At 32.9% G+C, this 18,673-nt stretch overlaps 1 protein-coding gene across 1 annotated transcript in view; it reads left to right on the forward strand.

Annotated features, from left to right (window-relative positions):
- The window catches only part of Aspm (assembly factor for spindle microtubules), a 48,385-nt gene that overhangs the window by 21,451 nt on the left and 8,261 nt on the right, over positions 1-18,673 (forward strand). The window contains exons 10-22 of the mRNA XM_077802947.1: positions 186-361; positions 2,144-2,289; positions 2,401-2,486; positions 3,298-3,519; positions 4,929-5,136; positions 5,254-5,396; positions 5,496-5,624; positions 6,803-6,997; positions 9,471-13,010; positions 13,376-13,756; positions 15,560-15,726; positions 16,882-16,969; positions 18,057-18,266. Of these exons, the coding sequence (XP_077659073.1) occupies positions 186-361; positions 2,144-2,289; positions 2,401-2,486; positions 3,298-3,519; positions 4,929-5,136; positions 5,254-5,396; positions 5,496-5,624; positions 6,803-6,997; positions 9,471-13,010; positions 13,376-13,756; positions 15,560-15,726; positions 16,882-16,969; positions 18,057-18,266 (5,691 nt within the window). The remainder of the gene's footprint in view (positions 1-185; positions 362-2,143; positions 2,290-2,400; positions 2,487-3,297; positions 3,520-4,928; positions 5,137-5,253; positions 5,397-5,495; positions 5,625-6,802; positions 6,998-9,470; positions 13,011-13,375; positions 13,757-15,559; positions 15,727-16,881; positions 16,970-18,056; positions 18,267-18,673) is intronic.

An 18,673-nucleotide genomic window follows, 5' to 3' on the forward strand; every position in this document is an offset into this window, starting at 1 on the left:
TTAAAGAGAATATAAATTGAAAATGTATGATATTTGCAGTTTTAACATTTGATATGAAACTGAAAATGTTTTTATACTATAATTAATTTTATGTCTATATGTACAGAATGACCAAAAGGATTTGCTTTTATTATATAAAAAGTTATACTATTGAAATATTATATCTGCAACCTGTTTCTTTGTAGGCTAGTAAGGAAATCCTTCTGGCTTTTTCACGAGATTTCCTAAGTGGTGAAGGTGATCTCTCCCGTCACCTTGGCTTTTTGGGATTGCCTGTTAGCCATGTTCAGACACCATTTGATGAATTTGATTTTTCTGTTACAAATCTTGCTGTAGATTTGCAGTGTGGAGTGCGTCTTGTGTAAGTATAAGAAATAGAATCATTTTGCTAATGGAATAGACTAAAATTTTTTGGAAAACATCGTACTCTGTATTCATAAATATATTTTTTTTTGTTCTTTCTTGTAATGGAATAAATTTAGGGTTGAAAAAAATTGAGATTTCTCTTTCAAAAAAATGATATCAGTTTTATGCCCAAAAACTTTTCTCCTATCACCCTTTTTTTCTGTTGGCATGTGACTTGAGTACATGCTCTGCAGTACATGGTTAGGAACTACTGATATCTCAGAAAAGGACTGGGAAAGAGCATGAAACTAATTAAAACATGAAACACTTAAATACATTTTATATCAACAGTAGCTTCATGAGTTCCATTATCATTTCAGACTAGCTTTAGTAGCATTTACTTTGTTTTAATGTTTGATTAAAATCAGATGAAGTGATAGAATGACTTGCCCAAGTTTTATAGAGTAAAATGGAGATATAGACTCTTTCATGCCTTACTTTAAATTAAAGAATATTTACCAAATAATAAACTGGAATCCCTCACAATTGGCTATGATTTTAGTAATGGATTGCTTATTTCAGCTTTGGAAGGCCTGACTTTGACCATGTACTTCAGTTAGTCTCTTTAGAATTTCTGGATTGGAGACAATAGTCTTATTTCTAGGGAACTCTCCAATATGTTATACCCTTATCAAGGAAACACTTTGGGGGTTAAAGAGAGAGAGAGAGAGAGAGAGATTTAGTTATAGGTGGGCACAATATCTTTATTTAATTTATTTACTTCTATGTGGTGCTGAGAATCAAACCCAGTGCTTCACACATGCTAGGCAAGTGCTCTACCACTGAGCTACAGCCCCAGCACCATTATATATGTTTTTTTATGTGTATTTGAATTTCAAACCAGCCAGTTAAACTAGTAATGGGTTGGTCTATTGTTGCAGAAATGTTTCCTACATTGCTTGGTCTAGGATGATCTTAAGTCATTTTCTAGCCTTTAGAAACTATGATTCTGTAAATAATTTTGCCACCTTTTAGTTATATACAACATCAGATGAGGCTTGCTTTTTCTGTGGAAATATTGACTATTGTGTAGTGGATAAAATATTGGTAACCTAGATGATATTAGGAATTTGAATTCAAGCTCTGGAGTACATGTCTTTTTTAGGTAGACATTCAAATATGTTTATTGTATGCATTACTATTATACACACAAAGAGAGAAAGAGAATTCGACCAACTGTAGTTATGGAAACTGATGAAACAAGATTTTAATTGCTGTCTTATTTCTGTCATAGCAGTATATGATGATGAATTAGATCAATTATTAACTTCCTCTGGGCCTCTGTTTCTTTCTCTGTAAAAAAAAAAAAAAAAAAAAAAAGGCCACTAATACCTGACTATGGGATTTACCATGATGACTAAAATACAAAAACAAAAAAAACCACTTAACTTGATTAGTAGATTATAGCACACCTTAATACATGCCTCCTTCTTCTTATCCTTCCTCTCCTTCCTTTTTTTCTTTCTCTGTAGAAGTTTATTATTTTGTTGATATGTATGTATATTTTTGTGTATGTTTCAGTTTTCTTATCATTTTATTCATGGATTTCCATATTTAAAAATTAAAAATGAAAAACAGATACTCATTAACTATGGAGCAATACAGTTTTGGAGTCTTTTTGACTTTACTCTCTTTAAACTCTTGGGATTTATGTGGGTAATAACTATTTTTAAATGAATATTTCTTTTCATATATATTGTTACATAGCAAATTCATCTGAAAATTTCTTTACTACTAGGCGAACCATGGAACTTCTCACACAGAACTGGAATCTTTCAAAGAAACTCAGGATTCCTGCAATAAGTCGTCTTCAAAAAATGCACAATGTTGACATTGTTCTTCAAATTCTTAAATCACGAGGAATTCAATTAAGTGATGAACACGGTAAAAACTGAACAGAGAAATACTTATTCTCATTGAATATTGGAATACTTATTCTCATTGAATATATATATATACATGAATCATGCTAATGGACTGCATTTTTATTGGCAGGAAATTCAATCCTATCTAAAGATATTGTGGATAGGCACAGAGAAAAGACTCTTGCATTGCTTTGGAAAATTGTATTGGCTTTTCAGGTATTATACATTTGGCACATTTTGTGTTTTTTTTTATTTTTCAATTTTGATTACTAGTTTATAAAAGAAATTTGAATCAAATAAACACAATAATAACTACCACTTATTAGAATTTATTCTGTCTCAGGCCTGTGATAATTTTTGTATGTATTCTATTTTAATATTTCTCACACATGCATTAGGTCATGTTAAGTCTCCTTCACTGGTGAGGAAACTGAAGCTCAAGTTTATATCATTGATATGTGGAACTGTGCTGAGAATCTAAGCTTGTGTGGCCCCAAATCTCATTTTCTTAACCACTAGATATTTTATCAGTGTAGATTGTAGGGTGGTGATGTAGCTTAGTAGAAGAGTGCTTGCCTTGCCTAGCATGTATGAGGTCCTTAAAGAAAATGTAGATTTTTCTGTACTTTGGGAATTTTATTTTTGGATTTTAAAATTTCTGATTAGGTTTTATTTTTTTAACCTGCAGTTGATCAAAATACAGAATACTTTAATTCTGTAGGTCAAAAATAACATGATGTGGAACTAGAGAGAACAAAGGAAAAAAAAGGGGGGATAGGGTGGGGAATCTCATGAAAATAGAAGACCAGTATAGTAGAGGAAAGTGAGGCAAGAAAGGAGAAGGCAGGAGAGGAGGAAAAGGGGAGAAGGGTACTAGGAAATGGCATTGACAAATCATGTTATGGGTATGTATGAATATGTAACAGTGAATCCCACTATTATGTACAATATAAAGCACCAATAAAACATTAAAAATATAAACTAATATATGAAAAATTAAGGAATTTATCCTTTTTATATGTTTCAGGTGGATATTTCCCTTAATTTAGAGCAATTAAAGGAAGAAATTCACTTTCTAAAATACACACACAGTATAAAGAAATCATTGTCTGCAGTGTCGTGCCGCTCTGATGCTATTATTAATAAGAAAAAAGACAAAAGAAATAGTGGTTTCTTTGAACAGTATAGTGAAAATGTGAAATTATTGATGGACTGGGTAAATGCAGTTTGTGCCTTCTATAATAAGAAGGTAAAGTTTTTTTGTGGTTGTTTTTGTTTTAATTCACTATCTTTAAATAATTTTGGTTGATGTCAATTAAGCTTAATACATAAAATATTTTCTTCCATTTCTTAAATAATGTAATTTTTAGATTTAAGCAGACTTTTCCTCACATGAATGATTATATTGTTATATAAAAGTTGTCACCAATTGGAAAATGCATGATGTAAGTTTTATATATCACTAAGGGGGGAAAATGCCCTTAATTAAGCATTTATACAGAACTGGTATATGATGTCCATTTTGTTATTATATTCTTGTTTAAAATGGCTATCAAGTGTAGTAGAAGCATATGCAGAATTCATAAGAGAAAACTGTGATGTTCCAAACAAAGTATGTACATTAAGTAAACTTTGTTTAGGCATTGAGTATATAGTGCTGTTGGCCATGCTTTGTTTCTGACTGAATCAGAAACATACATAGAACAATGTCATCTACAGACTGATGAAAATGTTGGGACCAGAGACTCACAGCAACTTAACTGTGTCTTTCCCCCCTGAGAAGTGGTCAGTATTCCCTATTCAGTGTTCACGGATAATGAGAATTGACTATAATTACTGTATTTTCTTAAGAGAGCTATAACAAATTACTGCAAACTAGACCTTTATTCTATTCACAGCTCTAGAGACTTGAAGTCTGATACCATGCCTGAGAAGGGAATATGCTCTCACTAAAGTCTCTAGGGAACTGTGTCATGTTCTTAAGTACTGGTGGTTGCCAGCAGTGCTTGGTAGTTTTTGACTCATCTGTGCATTATTTCAGTCTCTGCCTCTTCCCATCTTATGGAGTTCTCCTTGTGTTTCTGTCTGTGTGTCTCTTTCTTCTTAAAAGGACACCAGTCATAATGGATTAAGAAGTCACCCCACAGGGGCTGGGGATGTGGCTCAAGCGGTAGCGCGCTCGCCTGGCATGCGTGCGGCCCGGGTTCGATCCTCAGCACCACATACCAACAAAGATGTTGTGTCCGCCGAAAACTAAAAAAATAAATAAATATTTAAAAAAAAAAAAGGCAATGGAGTACACAGTTAACATGTATTATAAAAAAAAAAAAAAAAAAAGAAGTCACCCCACTTGTATGACCCCATGTCACTTAATTATATCTATAATGACCTTGTTTCCAAATAAGGTCACATCCTGAGGTTCTGGGAAGGATGTGAAGTTTTGATTGATACTATCTAATCCAAGACAGTAATAATATAAAATCCTACTTTTGAAATGGTTAGGATTTAATATTTGAGAATTTGGCTGTGCATATGGTATACTAGATTCTCTTAACAATTAGTGTGATACTCTTTAACTACTAAAAGGATATAATGTTCTATGAAAGCTTATATGAGTATTTAAAAACAAGTAATTATTTTTCTGGTATTTCCAATCAGGTAGAGAATTTTACAGTGTCTTTCTCAGATGGCCGTGTGTTATGTTACCTTATCCATCACTACCATCCTTGCTATGTGCCTTTTGATGCTATATGTCAGCGTACTACTCAAACTGTGGAATGCACACAAACTGGTTCAGTGGTATTAAATTCTTCCTCTGAATCCGATGACAGTACTCTGGACATATCTCTTAAATCATTTGATCCTGGTTAGTCCTTTTTTTGTTGATCAACCTTTCTGGTTCTTTGCCATGTCTGATTTTGGGCTATAGCATTCTAATTTTTTTCTTTCTTTCTTTTTTTTTTTTTCTTTACTTGCATGATAGAAAATACTTCAGAACTCCACAAAGAACTTCTGGAAAATGAAAAGAAAAATTTTTATTTGGTCAGGTCTGCAGTTAGAGACCTTGGTGGAATACCTGCTATGATTCATCATTCAGATATGTCAAATACAATTCCAGATGAAAAGGTAAATAAGGGTTTCTTAAACTCTTAATAAGTCTCAGAATATAACAGTGAGTATATATTCTCTGTTGATCTTCTGTATTCATCTTTTGTGTTTTTTTAGGTGATTATTACCTATTTGTCATTTCTTTGTGCAAGGCTTTTAGATCTTCGTAAAGAAATAAGAGCTGCTCGACTTATACAGACAGCATGGAGAAAATATAAAATAAAAACAGAACTAAAGCTCTATAAGGTAATCCTAGAAAATGAAGACATATGAATTGTACTTTAAAATATGCTAGTGTTTTGGTTTTTGTTTGTTTGTTTGTTTGTTTGTTTTTTAATGGTGCTGTTGATCAAACCCAGGACATACTTGGCTAATGTTCTATCACTGAGCTACTATACAGCCTCCAGTTGATTGGTTCTTGATGTGAATTTTATATTTACTAATATATGAAGTTAAAAAGATAAATTTAATAATTGTATGTATGTGTTTTGAGGTGACATGGTGTGAATATTCTAATCACTACTATTTTCTTAATTTGATTACTTTCCACCTCTGTCCACCCTTTCACTTAGTCTGCCCTAGGGCATGGGGAATAATGTTGTCTGCTTTGTAAATTTGTGAAGAATAACTTAGGGATGCTTGAATCAGCTCTTCTTAGAGCAGGACTCTCCTTTTGATTTTTTCAAGTTGTGCTCTGTGAGGCTTATCCTAGTGCTAGTGTTGATTGGGTCTGGACATCAAGTGTCTGATTTTGCAGTAATTAACAAGACCATTTTGTTTGTCCTGAGGCCATCTTTCAGTTTATCCTTTATAAAGCAGTATTTTGGTGTCCATTATTTTATTTTTCAAAATGTTTAAGATCTGGACACAGGGATAGAGATGTTATTTATTGCTTTCTTTTGTGATCCCAACAGTACAAAATTTTTCATTAACATAAAATAGCTTCATTCTTAGGTTCTGAGAAAAATATCATTTTTAATAATCTGAGAAATGGTCTCTTGACCAGTTGAACAGAACAGATTATTTTAACCCTTTCATCTTCCTACCTACTAACCAATATTATACTTAATATTTAGAAAACCATCAATAATAGAACAAGTAGTCATCGTCTAATAAAATTTATCATAGATATTTCAGAAATAGGTTACATTCATTATTGCTCCTCAAATTTTTAATTACAATAAATTTATATTTATGGCCAGTTTTCAGTAGCTATCTAAAACAACTAACATTTTGTCAACTACGAAACATAACCTGCTTTCCTATACAGTGTCTGACTTAGAAAGAATAATAACTGAAATAATTTACTCTTGCCCAAAGTCCTGTAGTAACTTAATTAACTTAAAAAAATTAATTATCATATAAGGAATAAAGTCTTAAATAATTAAGTATTTAATTCACATTTGCTGGTTTTGTTTTTTAAGGAGAGAGACAAAGCTGCAAGAATTATTCAGTCAGCTGTAATAAATTTTCTATCCAAACAACGAGTGAAAAGAAAGATTAATGCAACACTGGTCATTCAGAAATATTGGAGAAGAGTCTTAGCACAAAGAAAATTATTAATGTTAAAAAAGGAAAAACTGGAAAATGTACAGAATAAAGCAGCAACGGTCATTCAGGTATAGTATCCTGAACAAATTTTTTTAACTTAAACATTTCTAGTAACATTTTAAAGGAAGAAGGAAAAATATGACAAAGTCTTCAATGATTATATATTAGAATTCTTTTTCTAATGTTCTCTCTTAATATCCAAAGATGATTGATTCCAGGACCCCTTTGTGAATACCAAAATCTGCAATGTATATGATTTGCATGTTATCTATGTACATCTTCCTGTATATTTCAATTTTCTATATTACTTATAATACCTAACACAATATAAGTGCCTTATAAATGGTTATTATACTGTATTGTTGAAGGAATAATGATGACAGGAAAAGTCTGTACATGTTCAGAACAGGCACTTTTTTTTCTGGAATATCAATCTCTTGGTTGAATTTAATAATGTAGAATTCATAGATACAGAAAGCCGACTATATTTGATTTAAAAAATATTTAGCGTCTCCTTACTACCTGTGAATCTCTTTGCTACATTCAGCATAAGACTGAAACATAATTGAAATGCCTTCTTTGTTCTGAAAGGGACAAGACTCTAGTTCTAGGCATCTTGCTGTCTTCATTTTGTATTAGAGATTTGTAGTCTTCCACTGCATGGGACATTGTGGCATACAGCATCACTCTACTTTGAATCCATGTACCTTACCAAGGTATAGCTTTATCTTAATAATGAGTCCTAGAAACTTCTCTTTGGGAACAAATAATACACACATTTTTCTTCCAAGCCCATTTAGTTAGTATATAATGAAAATAGTGCTTATAATTAGTCAATAGAATGTCTATGTTATTTTACTTTTTAGCCAAAATATGTAACATCTATTTAACATAATATGTTCCTTGTGTTGACTATTCTGGGTCCTTTGCTTTTTTGTATAATGTTAGCATCAGTTTGCTGATATCCAAAGTAATTGGTGAGATTTTGATTGAGATTGGATTGAATCAAAATAAAGAATTGACATCTTGATAATTTTGAGTCTTCCTAAACATACATGACCATGGTATATTTAGATCTAAATTTCTGATATTTCATCAGTTCTGAATTTTTGCTCATATAGATTTTGTACATATTTTGTTAGATATGCACCTTAGCATTTCACTGTTTTGCTACAAATGTAAATAGTACTAAGCTTATACATTTATTGTTTACTTATTATTCTGAGATTTTTTTCTTTTTTTTCCTTTTTTTTTTTTTTCTGTAGATTCTTTGGTACCCAGTCCCTATACTGCTCTACTTGCATGAAAGGAAAAAAAATATATATATATAGTAAGAAACAACAAGCCCCTCTCCTAATCAGCAATTTATAGATTGTTTTGGACAGGTTTCTATAAGAATTATCTAGAACTTGATTACCAGTAGCCTGGGATCATGTAGATATCAGCAACTGGAATTGGCTGGAAAGTCTGCAATCCTGTTTGTTGAGCCAACATATTGTTTCATTGACTAAGAAGTTACATTATAATTGTGGCTTTTCAAGAGATAAAAGTTTGCTTACTTTAGAGTGTTTCCAAAATTCTCTCTCTCCCTCTCTCTCTCTCTCTCTCTCTCTCTCTATATATATATATATATATATATATATTCCATATATTATATATCTGTGATCCCCATATTTGGTAAAAGAAAGTAATTTTATTTTTAATGACAACAATAACCCTGAAAGTGGTCTAGCTCATTTGTTTCTCAAACTCCTGTACAGTTGTCCCTTGGTATCCATGAGGGATTGGTTCTAGGACCCCAGCAGATATCCAAATCTGTATGTTTACAAAATGGCATGGTATTTGTGTATAACCATGCACATCCTCATCCTCCAGTATGCTTTGAATTCTCTTATAGTATTTCTAATATTCAATGCAATGCCAATAGTGTATAAATAGTTTTTAGACTTTATTGTTTAGAGAATGATGGCAAGAAATCAAGTTGGTACATGTTCAATACAGTCACATCTTTCTTTTCTTTTTTCTTTTGGAAAATGTTCCACCCTTACCTGTTTGAATTCATGGATGGGAAATCCATGGAAACAGAGAGCTCACTATGTTTATATTTTCAGTCCTGTAATGTTATAGTACAGGATGCCTTATGTACAGAATTTTCAAGCATAATAAGATAGTTTAACAACCATAAAATAAAGGAAGTATTTAAGATCTGGAAATAAAGTCTTCAGAAATTATATATAACCAATAGATACCAAAAATATTATAATATTTTTCTTTTCCTTCTAATATAACAAAATTGCTACTTATGACTCTGTAATACAAATGCAGTGTAAATACAATCAGAATTGAAATGGATTTCTGAATTGACTACAGCTATATCAATGTAAAGACTAAACTATAAACAAGATGTTAGCAATGAAATATTGGCTTTCTAATTAATGTGTTCATTTTTAAGCATGGTATTAGAAAACTTAATATTTTCAAAAGTATTAAGAATAGAAAGCTATGTCTATTTTACATTTTGTCCTTTATTACCTTTCCCAGGGGTATTGGAGAAGATATTCCACTAGAAAAAGATTTCTGAAATTGAAATATTATTCAGTCATCCTGCAATCTAGAATAAGAATGATAATTGCTGTTAAATCTTATAAACGATATCTTTGGGCCACAATTATAATTCAAAGGCATTGGCGTGCTGGTTTAAGAAGAAAACAAGATCAACAAAGATATAAAAGGTTAAAATCATCATGCCTTATAATCCAATCTGTGTTCAGAAGATGGAAGCAACATAAAATGCAATTACAAATAAAAGCTGCAGTAATATTGCAAAGAGCTTTTAGAGAATGGCATTCTAGGAGAAAAGCTAAAGAAAAGTCAGCTATTGTCATACAATCATGGTATAGAAGGCACAGAGAATTACAGAAATATATTTATATTAGATCTTGTATTGTTATTATTCAGAGAAGATTTCGGTGCTTTCAAGCCCAAAAGTTATATAAAAGAAAGAAAGAGTCTGTACTGACTATCCAGAAGTACTACAAAGCATATCTTAAAGGAAAGATTGAGCGCACCAACTACTTACAGAAACGAGCTGCAGCCATTCAACTACAGGCAGCTTTCAGGAGAATGAAGGCTCGGAATTTATACAGACAAATTAGAGCTGCTTATGTTTTGCAATCATATTGGAGAATGCGACAGGACAAATTTAGATTTTTAAACCTTAAGAAGATTGTTATCAGATTGCAGGCACACATAAGAAAACATCAGCAATTACGGAAATATAAGAGGATGAAGAAAGCAGCCATTATAATTCAGACTCATTTCCGAGCTTACATTTCAGCCAGGAAAGTTCTAGCAACTTATCAGAGAACACGTTCTGCTGTCATTGTTCTACAGTCTGCATATAGAGGGATGCAAGCCAGGAAAACATTTATTCATATCTTAACATCTATTATAAAGATTCAGTCATATTATCGTGCTTATATTTCCAGAAAGAAATTTGTGAGTCTAAAAAATGCTACAATAAAGTTGCAGTCAGTTGTCAAGATGAAACAAGCACGTAAACAATATTTACTTCTAAGAGAAGCTGTACAATTAATCCAGCAATGGTACCGTACACAAAAAATGACTGCACGAAAGAGAGAAGAATATGTGCAGATACGTGAATCTTGTATCAAATTGCAAGCTTTTGTTAGAGGATACCTGGTCAGAAAGCAGATAAGATTGCAAAGAAAAGCTGCCGTTTCGCTGCAGTCTTATTTCAGAATGAGAAGGATGCGGCAGCACTACCTGAAAACTTATAAAGCAGTTGTTGTCATTCAGAATTACTATCATGCATACAAAGTACAAGTCAATCAGAGGAAGAACTTCTTGCAAGTCAAAAGAGCAGCTACTTGTTTGCAAGCAGTCTACAGAGGTTACAAAGTTCGCCGACTATTGAAAGAACAATCTCTAGCGGCTCTTAAAATTCAAACTGCTTTTAGAGGCTACAGTAAAAGAATAAAATATCAATCTGTTCTTTGGTCGGTAATGAAAATTCAGAGATGGTACAGGGCACACAAATCTGCTTATGATATAAGAACACATTTTTTAAAGAAAAGAGCAGCTGTGATTTCCCTTCAGTCTGCTTATCGAGGCTGGAAAGTCCGGCAGCAGATCAGAAGGGAACATCAAGCTGCAATCAAGATTCAGTCTACTTTTAGAATGAACAAGGCCCAGAAACAATTCAGATTGTTAAAATCAGCAGTATTAATCATCCAGCAACATCTAAGAGCATGGACTATAGGAAAGAAACAACGTATGGAGTATGTTGAACTCCGTCATGCAGTACTGGTGCTTCAGTCTGCATGGAAAGGAAGAACCCTGAGAAGACAAATTCAAAGGAAGCACAAATGTGCGGCCATCATACAGTCATACTATAGAATGCATGTGCAACAAAAGAGGTGGAGACTCATGAGAAAAGCTGCTCTTTTGATTCAAATGTATTACAGAGCTTACAGAATTGGGAGAGAACAACATCGTTTGTATTTGAAAACAAAAATGGCTGTGCTAGTTTTACAGTCAGCTTACCGTGGTATGAAAGTGAGAAAAAGAATAAAGAAATTCAGCAAAGCAGCAATCACTATACAATCTAAATATAGAGCTTACAGAGCCCAAAAGAAATATGCAGTATACAGAGCTTCAGCTATCATAATTCAGAGGTGGTATCGAGATATCAAAATTACAAATCATCAACAAAAGGAGTATCTTAATTTAAAGAAGACAGCAATTAAAATCCAAGCTGTTTATAGAGGTATTAGAGTAAGAAGACATATTCAACACATGCACATTGCAGCCACTTTAATTAAAGCCATGTTTAAAATGTATCAGTCAAGAGTAAGATACCATGCAATGAGAAGAGCAGCTGTTGCAATTCAAGTAAGATACAGAGCATATTGTCAAGGTAAAATTCAGCGTGAAAAGTACCTGGCAACTTTAAAGGCTGTTAATACTCTTCAGGCAAGTTTTAGAGGAGCAAGAGTTAGACAAACTCTAAGAAAGATGCAGGTTGCAGCAACACTTATTCAGTCACGCTATAGAAGATACAGGCAGCAAATGTATTTTAATAAGTTAAAGAAGGCAACAAAAATAGTACAGCAAAGATACCGAGCAGTGAAGGCAAGAAACAAACAATTTCAGAGGTATAACCAATTGAGGCATTCTGCAGTACGCCTTCAGGCTACTTTTAGGGGCATGAAAACTAGGAGACTTTTAAAAGTTATGCATTTAGCTGCCACCCTTATTCAGAGGAGATTTAGAACTGTGATGATGAGAAGAAAATTCCTTTCTCTCAGGAAAACTGTTATTTGGATTCAGAGAACATATCGTGCAAAACTTTGTGGAAAGAAGCATCACTTACAAGTCCTTCAGTTACGAAAGGCAGTTATTAAGATCCAGTCATCATACAGAGGGTGGGTGGTAAGGAGACAAATGCAAGAAATGCAGAGGGCTGCTGTTCTCATTCAGGCGACTTTCAGAATGCACAGAACATTTGTTTCATTTCAGACTAAGAAACGTGCCTCAATTATAATTCAACAACATTATAGAACATACAGAGCTGCAAAATTGCAAAGAGAAAATTTTATCAGACAATGGGATTCTGCAGTGGTCATTCAAGCTGCATATAAAGGAATGAAAACAAGACAGCTTTTAAGGGAAAAACACAGAGCTGCTATTCGAATACAAAGCACATACAAAATGTATAAGCAATATTGTTTCTACCAAAAGCTCCGCTGGGCTACAAAAGTGTTACAAGACGGATATCGAGCAAATAAAAAGAAACAAAAAGCTCTTCAACCCAATATGTGTAAAGAAGAAACAAATAGCATTCAAGCAAGTTTTCAGGACATCAACATAAGGAAACAAACTCAGAAACAGCATGAAGCTGCCATTATTATTCAGAAGCATTTTAAAGCTTTTCTCACAAGGAGACGTTATCTCCACTTTAGAGCAACAGTAATTTCTGTTCAAAGAAGATACAGAGCATTAACTGCAACAAGAACCCAAACAGTTACTTCTGTACAGTCTTCTTACAGAGGCTTTAAGGTAAGAAGTAATATCCAATGTATGCACCTGGCTGCCACCCTAATTTGGTCATTCTACCTAATGCACAGAGCCAAAGCTGTTTATTGAACAAAGAAAACTGATTTTTGTTACACAGATTTTTGTAGGTCATATGTCAGAGTTAAAAAGGAAAGAAAAAAGTGTTTTAGCAGATTCAGAAATCTGACCTCTTCAGGCTGCCTTTAATGGCATGACAGAAATTTAAAATATATATGAGGAGAGGATGGCAGTCTTGCTAACCAACCTGCATTCAACTGTTACAGAAGTAAAACCCAATATGAAGCTGTTCAAAGTGGGGATGTTATGATTTACAGGTGGTTTAACACTTCTCTGTTTGCTTTTCACAGGAAGGAGAGTATATAGTAATGATTCAAAGAGATCTTTGTGATACAGTCACAAGAAAACTGGAAATGCAGAAATGTGCTGCCCTCCAAATTCAGTCCTTCCTTCTGATGGCTGTGTTTCGGAGAAGATTTGTTCAGCAGAAAAGAGCTGCTGTCACTTTACAGCGTTATATCAGGACATGGCAAACCAGAAAGCAGTTTTTACTATATAGAAAAGCAGCGGTCACTTTACAAAATCACTACAGAGCCCGTCTATCTGCAAAACACCAAAGACAAGTCTATTTGCAAATCAGGAGGAGTGTTATTATAATTCAAGCTAGAATCAAAGGATTTATACAGAAACAGAAGTTTTATAAAATTAAAAGTAGCACCATAAAAATTCAGGTATTTACTTATTTTAAATATAAAGCTTCAATATTTTGGTCAGTGTTTGTGAGAATTTTTTAAATGAGTTTAAGCAGGCCATAAATAATAATAGTACTTTGAGTGACCATTTTATCATCTTCCAAAGTAGAACATTATTTTGAGAGTGAGAAAAGACACCAATGATGATTCAGGCAAGACAGCACAGAACTGGAGTTGTTTTGACCCTGGTCACCTTGCACTTCATGCATTTCATAGGTGTTAATTATAGCACTCCTGGAAGAATTTTGAAAAGATGGGATCTCCATATTTGACATTTTTTAAGAGTAAATTTTAAATTAAAGTGAACTGTTATTTAGCATAATTGGATGAAACAGGATAATTATATTCCTCTAATAATATATTAGCTAGAGCTGCTTATTATATAGATGTACTTTATTCAGTTTAGCACTTTTGGCTTCTAAAGCATTTTGTTATTTTGTTTAATAAATTCTCCAATGTGTGAGGAAAATAGAGTTTTATCTCTTAAAATATTAGAGAACTGAGAAAAAATTAACCAAAAATTTCAATGTTGTATTGGAAGGAGGCAGATCCAGGAATTGAATCTGAGCACTTCAGCTATTTTTGTTCTATGTGTAATAAATTGGGCTTTGAACCTAAGTGTGATATGTTGTTATCTTGATAGTTGCTGTTAATCTTAGAAATAATATTCTCTCTCAAAATCCACAAACTGTTTAGTGCTAATAAGGTGCTAAATATTGTACTGGGTTTTAGGAATAGACCGTAAGATATACTTAGTTGCTCTCCTCAAACTACTTAATTGAGCAAGGGAAATGATAATATTAAGTAAGAAGTGTATGTTAGTGGGAACAAAAAGAATCTAAGCTAATCTTGTGGTCAGAGAAAGCTTTGTAGAGTGAGTGACATATATATTCAAATATTTGGCTAAAGGATAAATTTGGAAAGAGCCAAGTAAAATGTATGGAGGGACTATCAGAGAGGAGTACAAAGTAAGATAGGACAAGACTGGCCAGGAGCAAAATTGTGAATATCTTTATAAGATGCAGAAAAAAATTTATAAAGGAATTTAAGCAGGAGAAGGCTAGAATTATTTTTATTTTTACAAAGTTACTCTGACAGGAATGTGAAAGGTGAACTGTAAAGGGAACAAAATAGAATAGGGAGACTATTTGGGAGGCCATTGATCAGGTGAAAGTCAACAGTTTAATATAGATTAGTGAAAATGAAGTTTGGAGAATTAATTTGGTTAGGAAGAGAATTGTCATCATGTTGAGCATGAACAGGGATCCAAGACATGTTTATGGCTTAGGTAACTCAGCAGAAGATACCATTAAGTGACACCGGAAACAAAGGTAAGAGCAGGATTCCTTTACAGACTACACACAAAAACCAGAATGTATGTGGAGTGGTAAGGATTACTCCCCAGGAAGTGGGGAGTAGGTTAGTGTGTTCATTTTCTTTCTGTTCTTCCAAATGCATTGATGCACATGTATCTGGGTTTCCACATGTAATGCATATCTTACAATTTAAAATATTGGCTAGGGTTACGTTAGGCTTTTCTGACAGCCAGCAACAGGGTATGTGTGATAAAGTACATGGCAGGCATTCATTATATCGGCACCACTGTCCTCAGAGGACTCAATATATGCCAGATTCTAATGGGAGTTAGTATGTGACTTTATTTTTACAATTGATTTTTGTTTATCTGCATTAACCTCAGATTGACTGTCTTAATACTAATTCTTCCAATTTACAAAAAATGACAGTCATTGCATACCTGTTATATTTTTTTGCATTTTATAGGCTATATGGAGAAGATATAAAGCTAAGAAATATTTATGTAAAGTGAGAGCTGCCTGCAAGATTCAAGCCTGGTATAGGTGTTGGAGAGCACGCAATGAATATTTAGCTGTATTAAAAGCTGTTGAAATTATTCAAGGTTGCTTCTATGCCAAACGGGAGAGAACACGGTAATGTATTGTAGCCCTGTGGCAGAGCATAATAGTATATGTGTGGTTGGCAAGTCCTCATAAGTATTTGCTATGCTCAATTTATATGGTTAGTTTTGTTGGTATTTTCTCCATTCATGAACCATAATATATCTCTTGGGATATCTTGCTTTTTAAATATAGAGCATAGCCTTGATGATATAATTTAGTAAGAAATATTTACATACACTTAAAGCTTTTGTCCTTTTTGTTGTTGTTGATATAGCTATTGGCTAAATTTGTTTTCATATTTCTATTTCTTTTTCTTTTTCTTTCTTCCTTTACTTTGTATTACTCTTCATACTCTTTGTCCTTAATGATGAAGACCCTAATTACCAACTTTCTATGCATATTCTATTTCCTCACTTACCCGAGTCATTTAATGTATGTTTTACATAATTTTTAGAGGCTGCTATTAAATGGTCTTTTTTTTTTTTATTTCACACTATAAGAATTTTTCTTCACATCCCAGAATTTGTGATTGCTGTCCAGTTTAGGAGAACAGAGCAGAGTTAGAGGACTTAATATATAGACACAGTTGCCACTATCAATATTACGGTCTGGTATCTTTTCTTGTACCCAAATGGTGAATTTTCTCAATGATATTCGGTCTTATTTTCTAAGAAATCTGACAATCAAACAAACTCATCTTTTTGCCTTTTCTATAATACTGAGAAGAAATTAAAGAGCCCATCTTTCTTCTCAAATAAGTGTCCTTATCTGATGCTACTTGTAATCTTCCAACCTCTCTTTTTGACCACCTCTTGTCTGCTCAGAGACTCACTCAGACTTTATTCTTTACTATTATTTGTCATGACTCACTTTATGGAGGTTTTTGTCTGGACCCAAATGGTCATACTTTCTTTTGATCTTGTTCAAAATTATTTGTCACACCAGAATTATGGAACTTCTTGTTTCCTACTCACTGGGATATTGCCAATTGCAAAACTTCCTTTTTATTGTGTCTTAAGTGTATGCATAAAATTGTGATTGCTAGAACTTAAGTATGAATTCCTGCTTCCTTTTGTTTTGCTTTTGTTGTATTTTTTTCTCCTCAGTATTGGAAGTAAGAGAACAATAAATATTTGTTGAATATATTAAATTTGAAATTGCTTTTCAATAATAACTATTTTTTAGGTTTTTGAAGATGAGAGCATCAACAATTATCATTCAGAGAAAATGGAGAGCTATACTTTCTGTAAGAATGGCTCATGAGCACTTAATGGCAAAAGTAGGTGTAAATAAAAATAACTCATTTATAAGACAAAAAGAATTTTTTAGACCCAATTATTCATTTATTTTATATCTATTATACTCAAGTAAAAGTTATTTTTACTTGGAAAGACACTAGTATTTTATATATATATAGTGCATGCATATATCATATGTATTTATAAGTTCTTTTCAAACTCAAGTTTGAAGTGCTTTCAGTGAAAATAACCAATCTGGAGAAATCATAATAAATGTAGCATATTTTGTCTAGTATAAGTCAAATACTTAGTAACATGCTCTTTAAGCCACTATTGATTATATATTTAAATTGTTTAACATCTGCATTTTAAAATAGCTTTGGGCTTTAGTTAAAAAAATCAAAAATTAAAATTTGACTTAAATTTTAGTGTTCATGTAATATTCACTATGGTTAATAATATAACTATGATTGTTATTACTCTTACTAGTCATACTTAAAGTATGCCAAGCATTGGATAAGCTCTTGTATATGAACAAATTTGATCTTCATACAACCTTATAAAATAGTTACTATTATCCTACTCAACTTAAAGGTGAGGAAAATGTTTAGAGAGGTAAATTTACTTGCCCAAATAGCTGGAGGTTTATAAAACAAACCTAGCTTAAATGAATTAAAATTATTTAAATTCACATCCTCTGTGTGTGTGAAAATTAGATTGTCAGGATGTTATGTAATTGAGCAACATAAAGTATGCTGGTGGTATGCTTTGTGGTTCTTGAAACCACAGAAGTTCCCTCATGGCTGGTTATAATGACCACTCGGCTCTTTATATTGTAGCTAGCTAGCTCTTTTAGTAAATGTATTTTTCCTATAATAACTTTAGTCCTTTTCCTCTTCACAATGAAAAGAATCAGTAGGGTAAGAGGGAGAGAACACCAAATATCTATTGATCTTGGCTTGTCCCTTCAATTTTGGCTATAGATCTATATAGACTGTATCACCTTTTCATAATCTATGAAATATGACATCCTCAAACATTGAAAAAATTCAAGAATCTCTAGTAGGTTGAAAATCTTATTATTTCTATCTATTAATGTCACTTGTAAAATTTTCCTTGTAGAAACATCGTGCTGCTTGTCTTATCCAAGCACATTTTAGAGGACATAAAAGAAGACAGCTCTTTCTTCAGCAGAAATCTGCTGTTTTGATCATACAAAGACATATACGAGCCTGGGAGGCTGGGAAATGTGAAAGAATAAAATATCTTGAATTAAAAAAGTCTACAGTTATTCTACAAGCACTAGTGCGTGGCTGGTTAGAAAGGAGAAAAGTAAGTTTTTTTAAGTAGAATGTTTCAATCATGTGAAATGAAAGTATTTGATGTTAAGTGGTGGTAAGACATTTTGGTCTTTGGAGAATATTTTCAGAGCTAATATAATTATTAGTTTGAGTTCATTCAGCTGCTGCAGAGCTACATAGAAGGGCATTGGGTGTCACAGATTTTTGTTCTGTGACCCTGCTGCTTCCCATTGCCAGAGATGCAAAATAAAATTTCTCTTGTATAATGACTCAATAAAAAAACTGAAAGAAGTATGAGGGAAAGGTTTCATAGGTTAAAGATGTTTATTTTTACTCAGGTAGCCTTTTGCTGCCCTTAAGGAATTGTAACTACCATTCCTGTGATGTCACCCACATCTTCAGCAAAAGAGAATTCTGTTAAGGGAGCTCATGACATTT

This window comes from Urocitellus parryii, chromosome 9 (assembly GCF_045843805.1).
Source record: "Urocitellus parryii isolate mUroPar1 chromosome 9, mUroPar1.hap1, whole genome shotgun sequence".
NCBI lineage: Eukaryota > Metazoa > Chordata > Mammalia > Rodentia > Sciuridae > Urocitellus > Urocitellus parryii.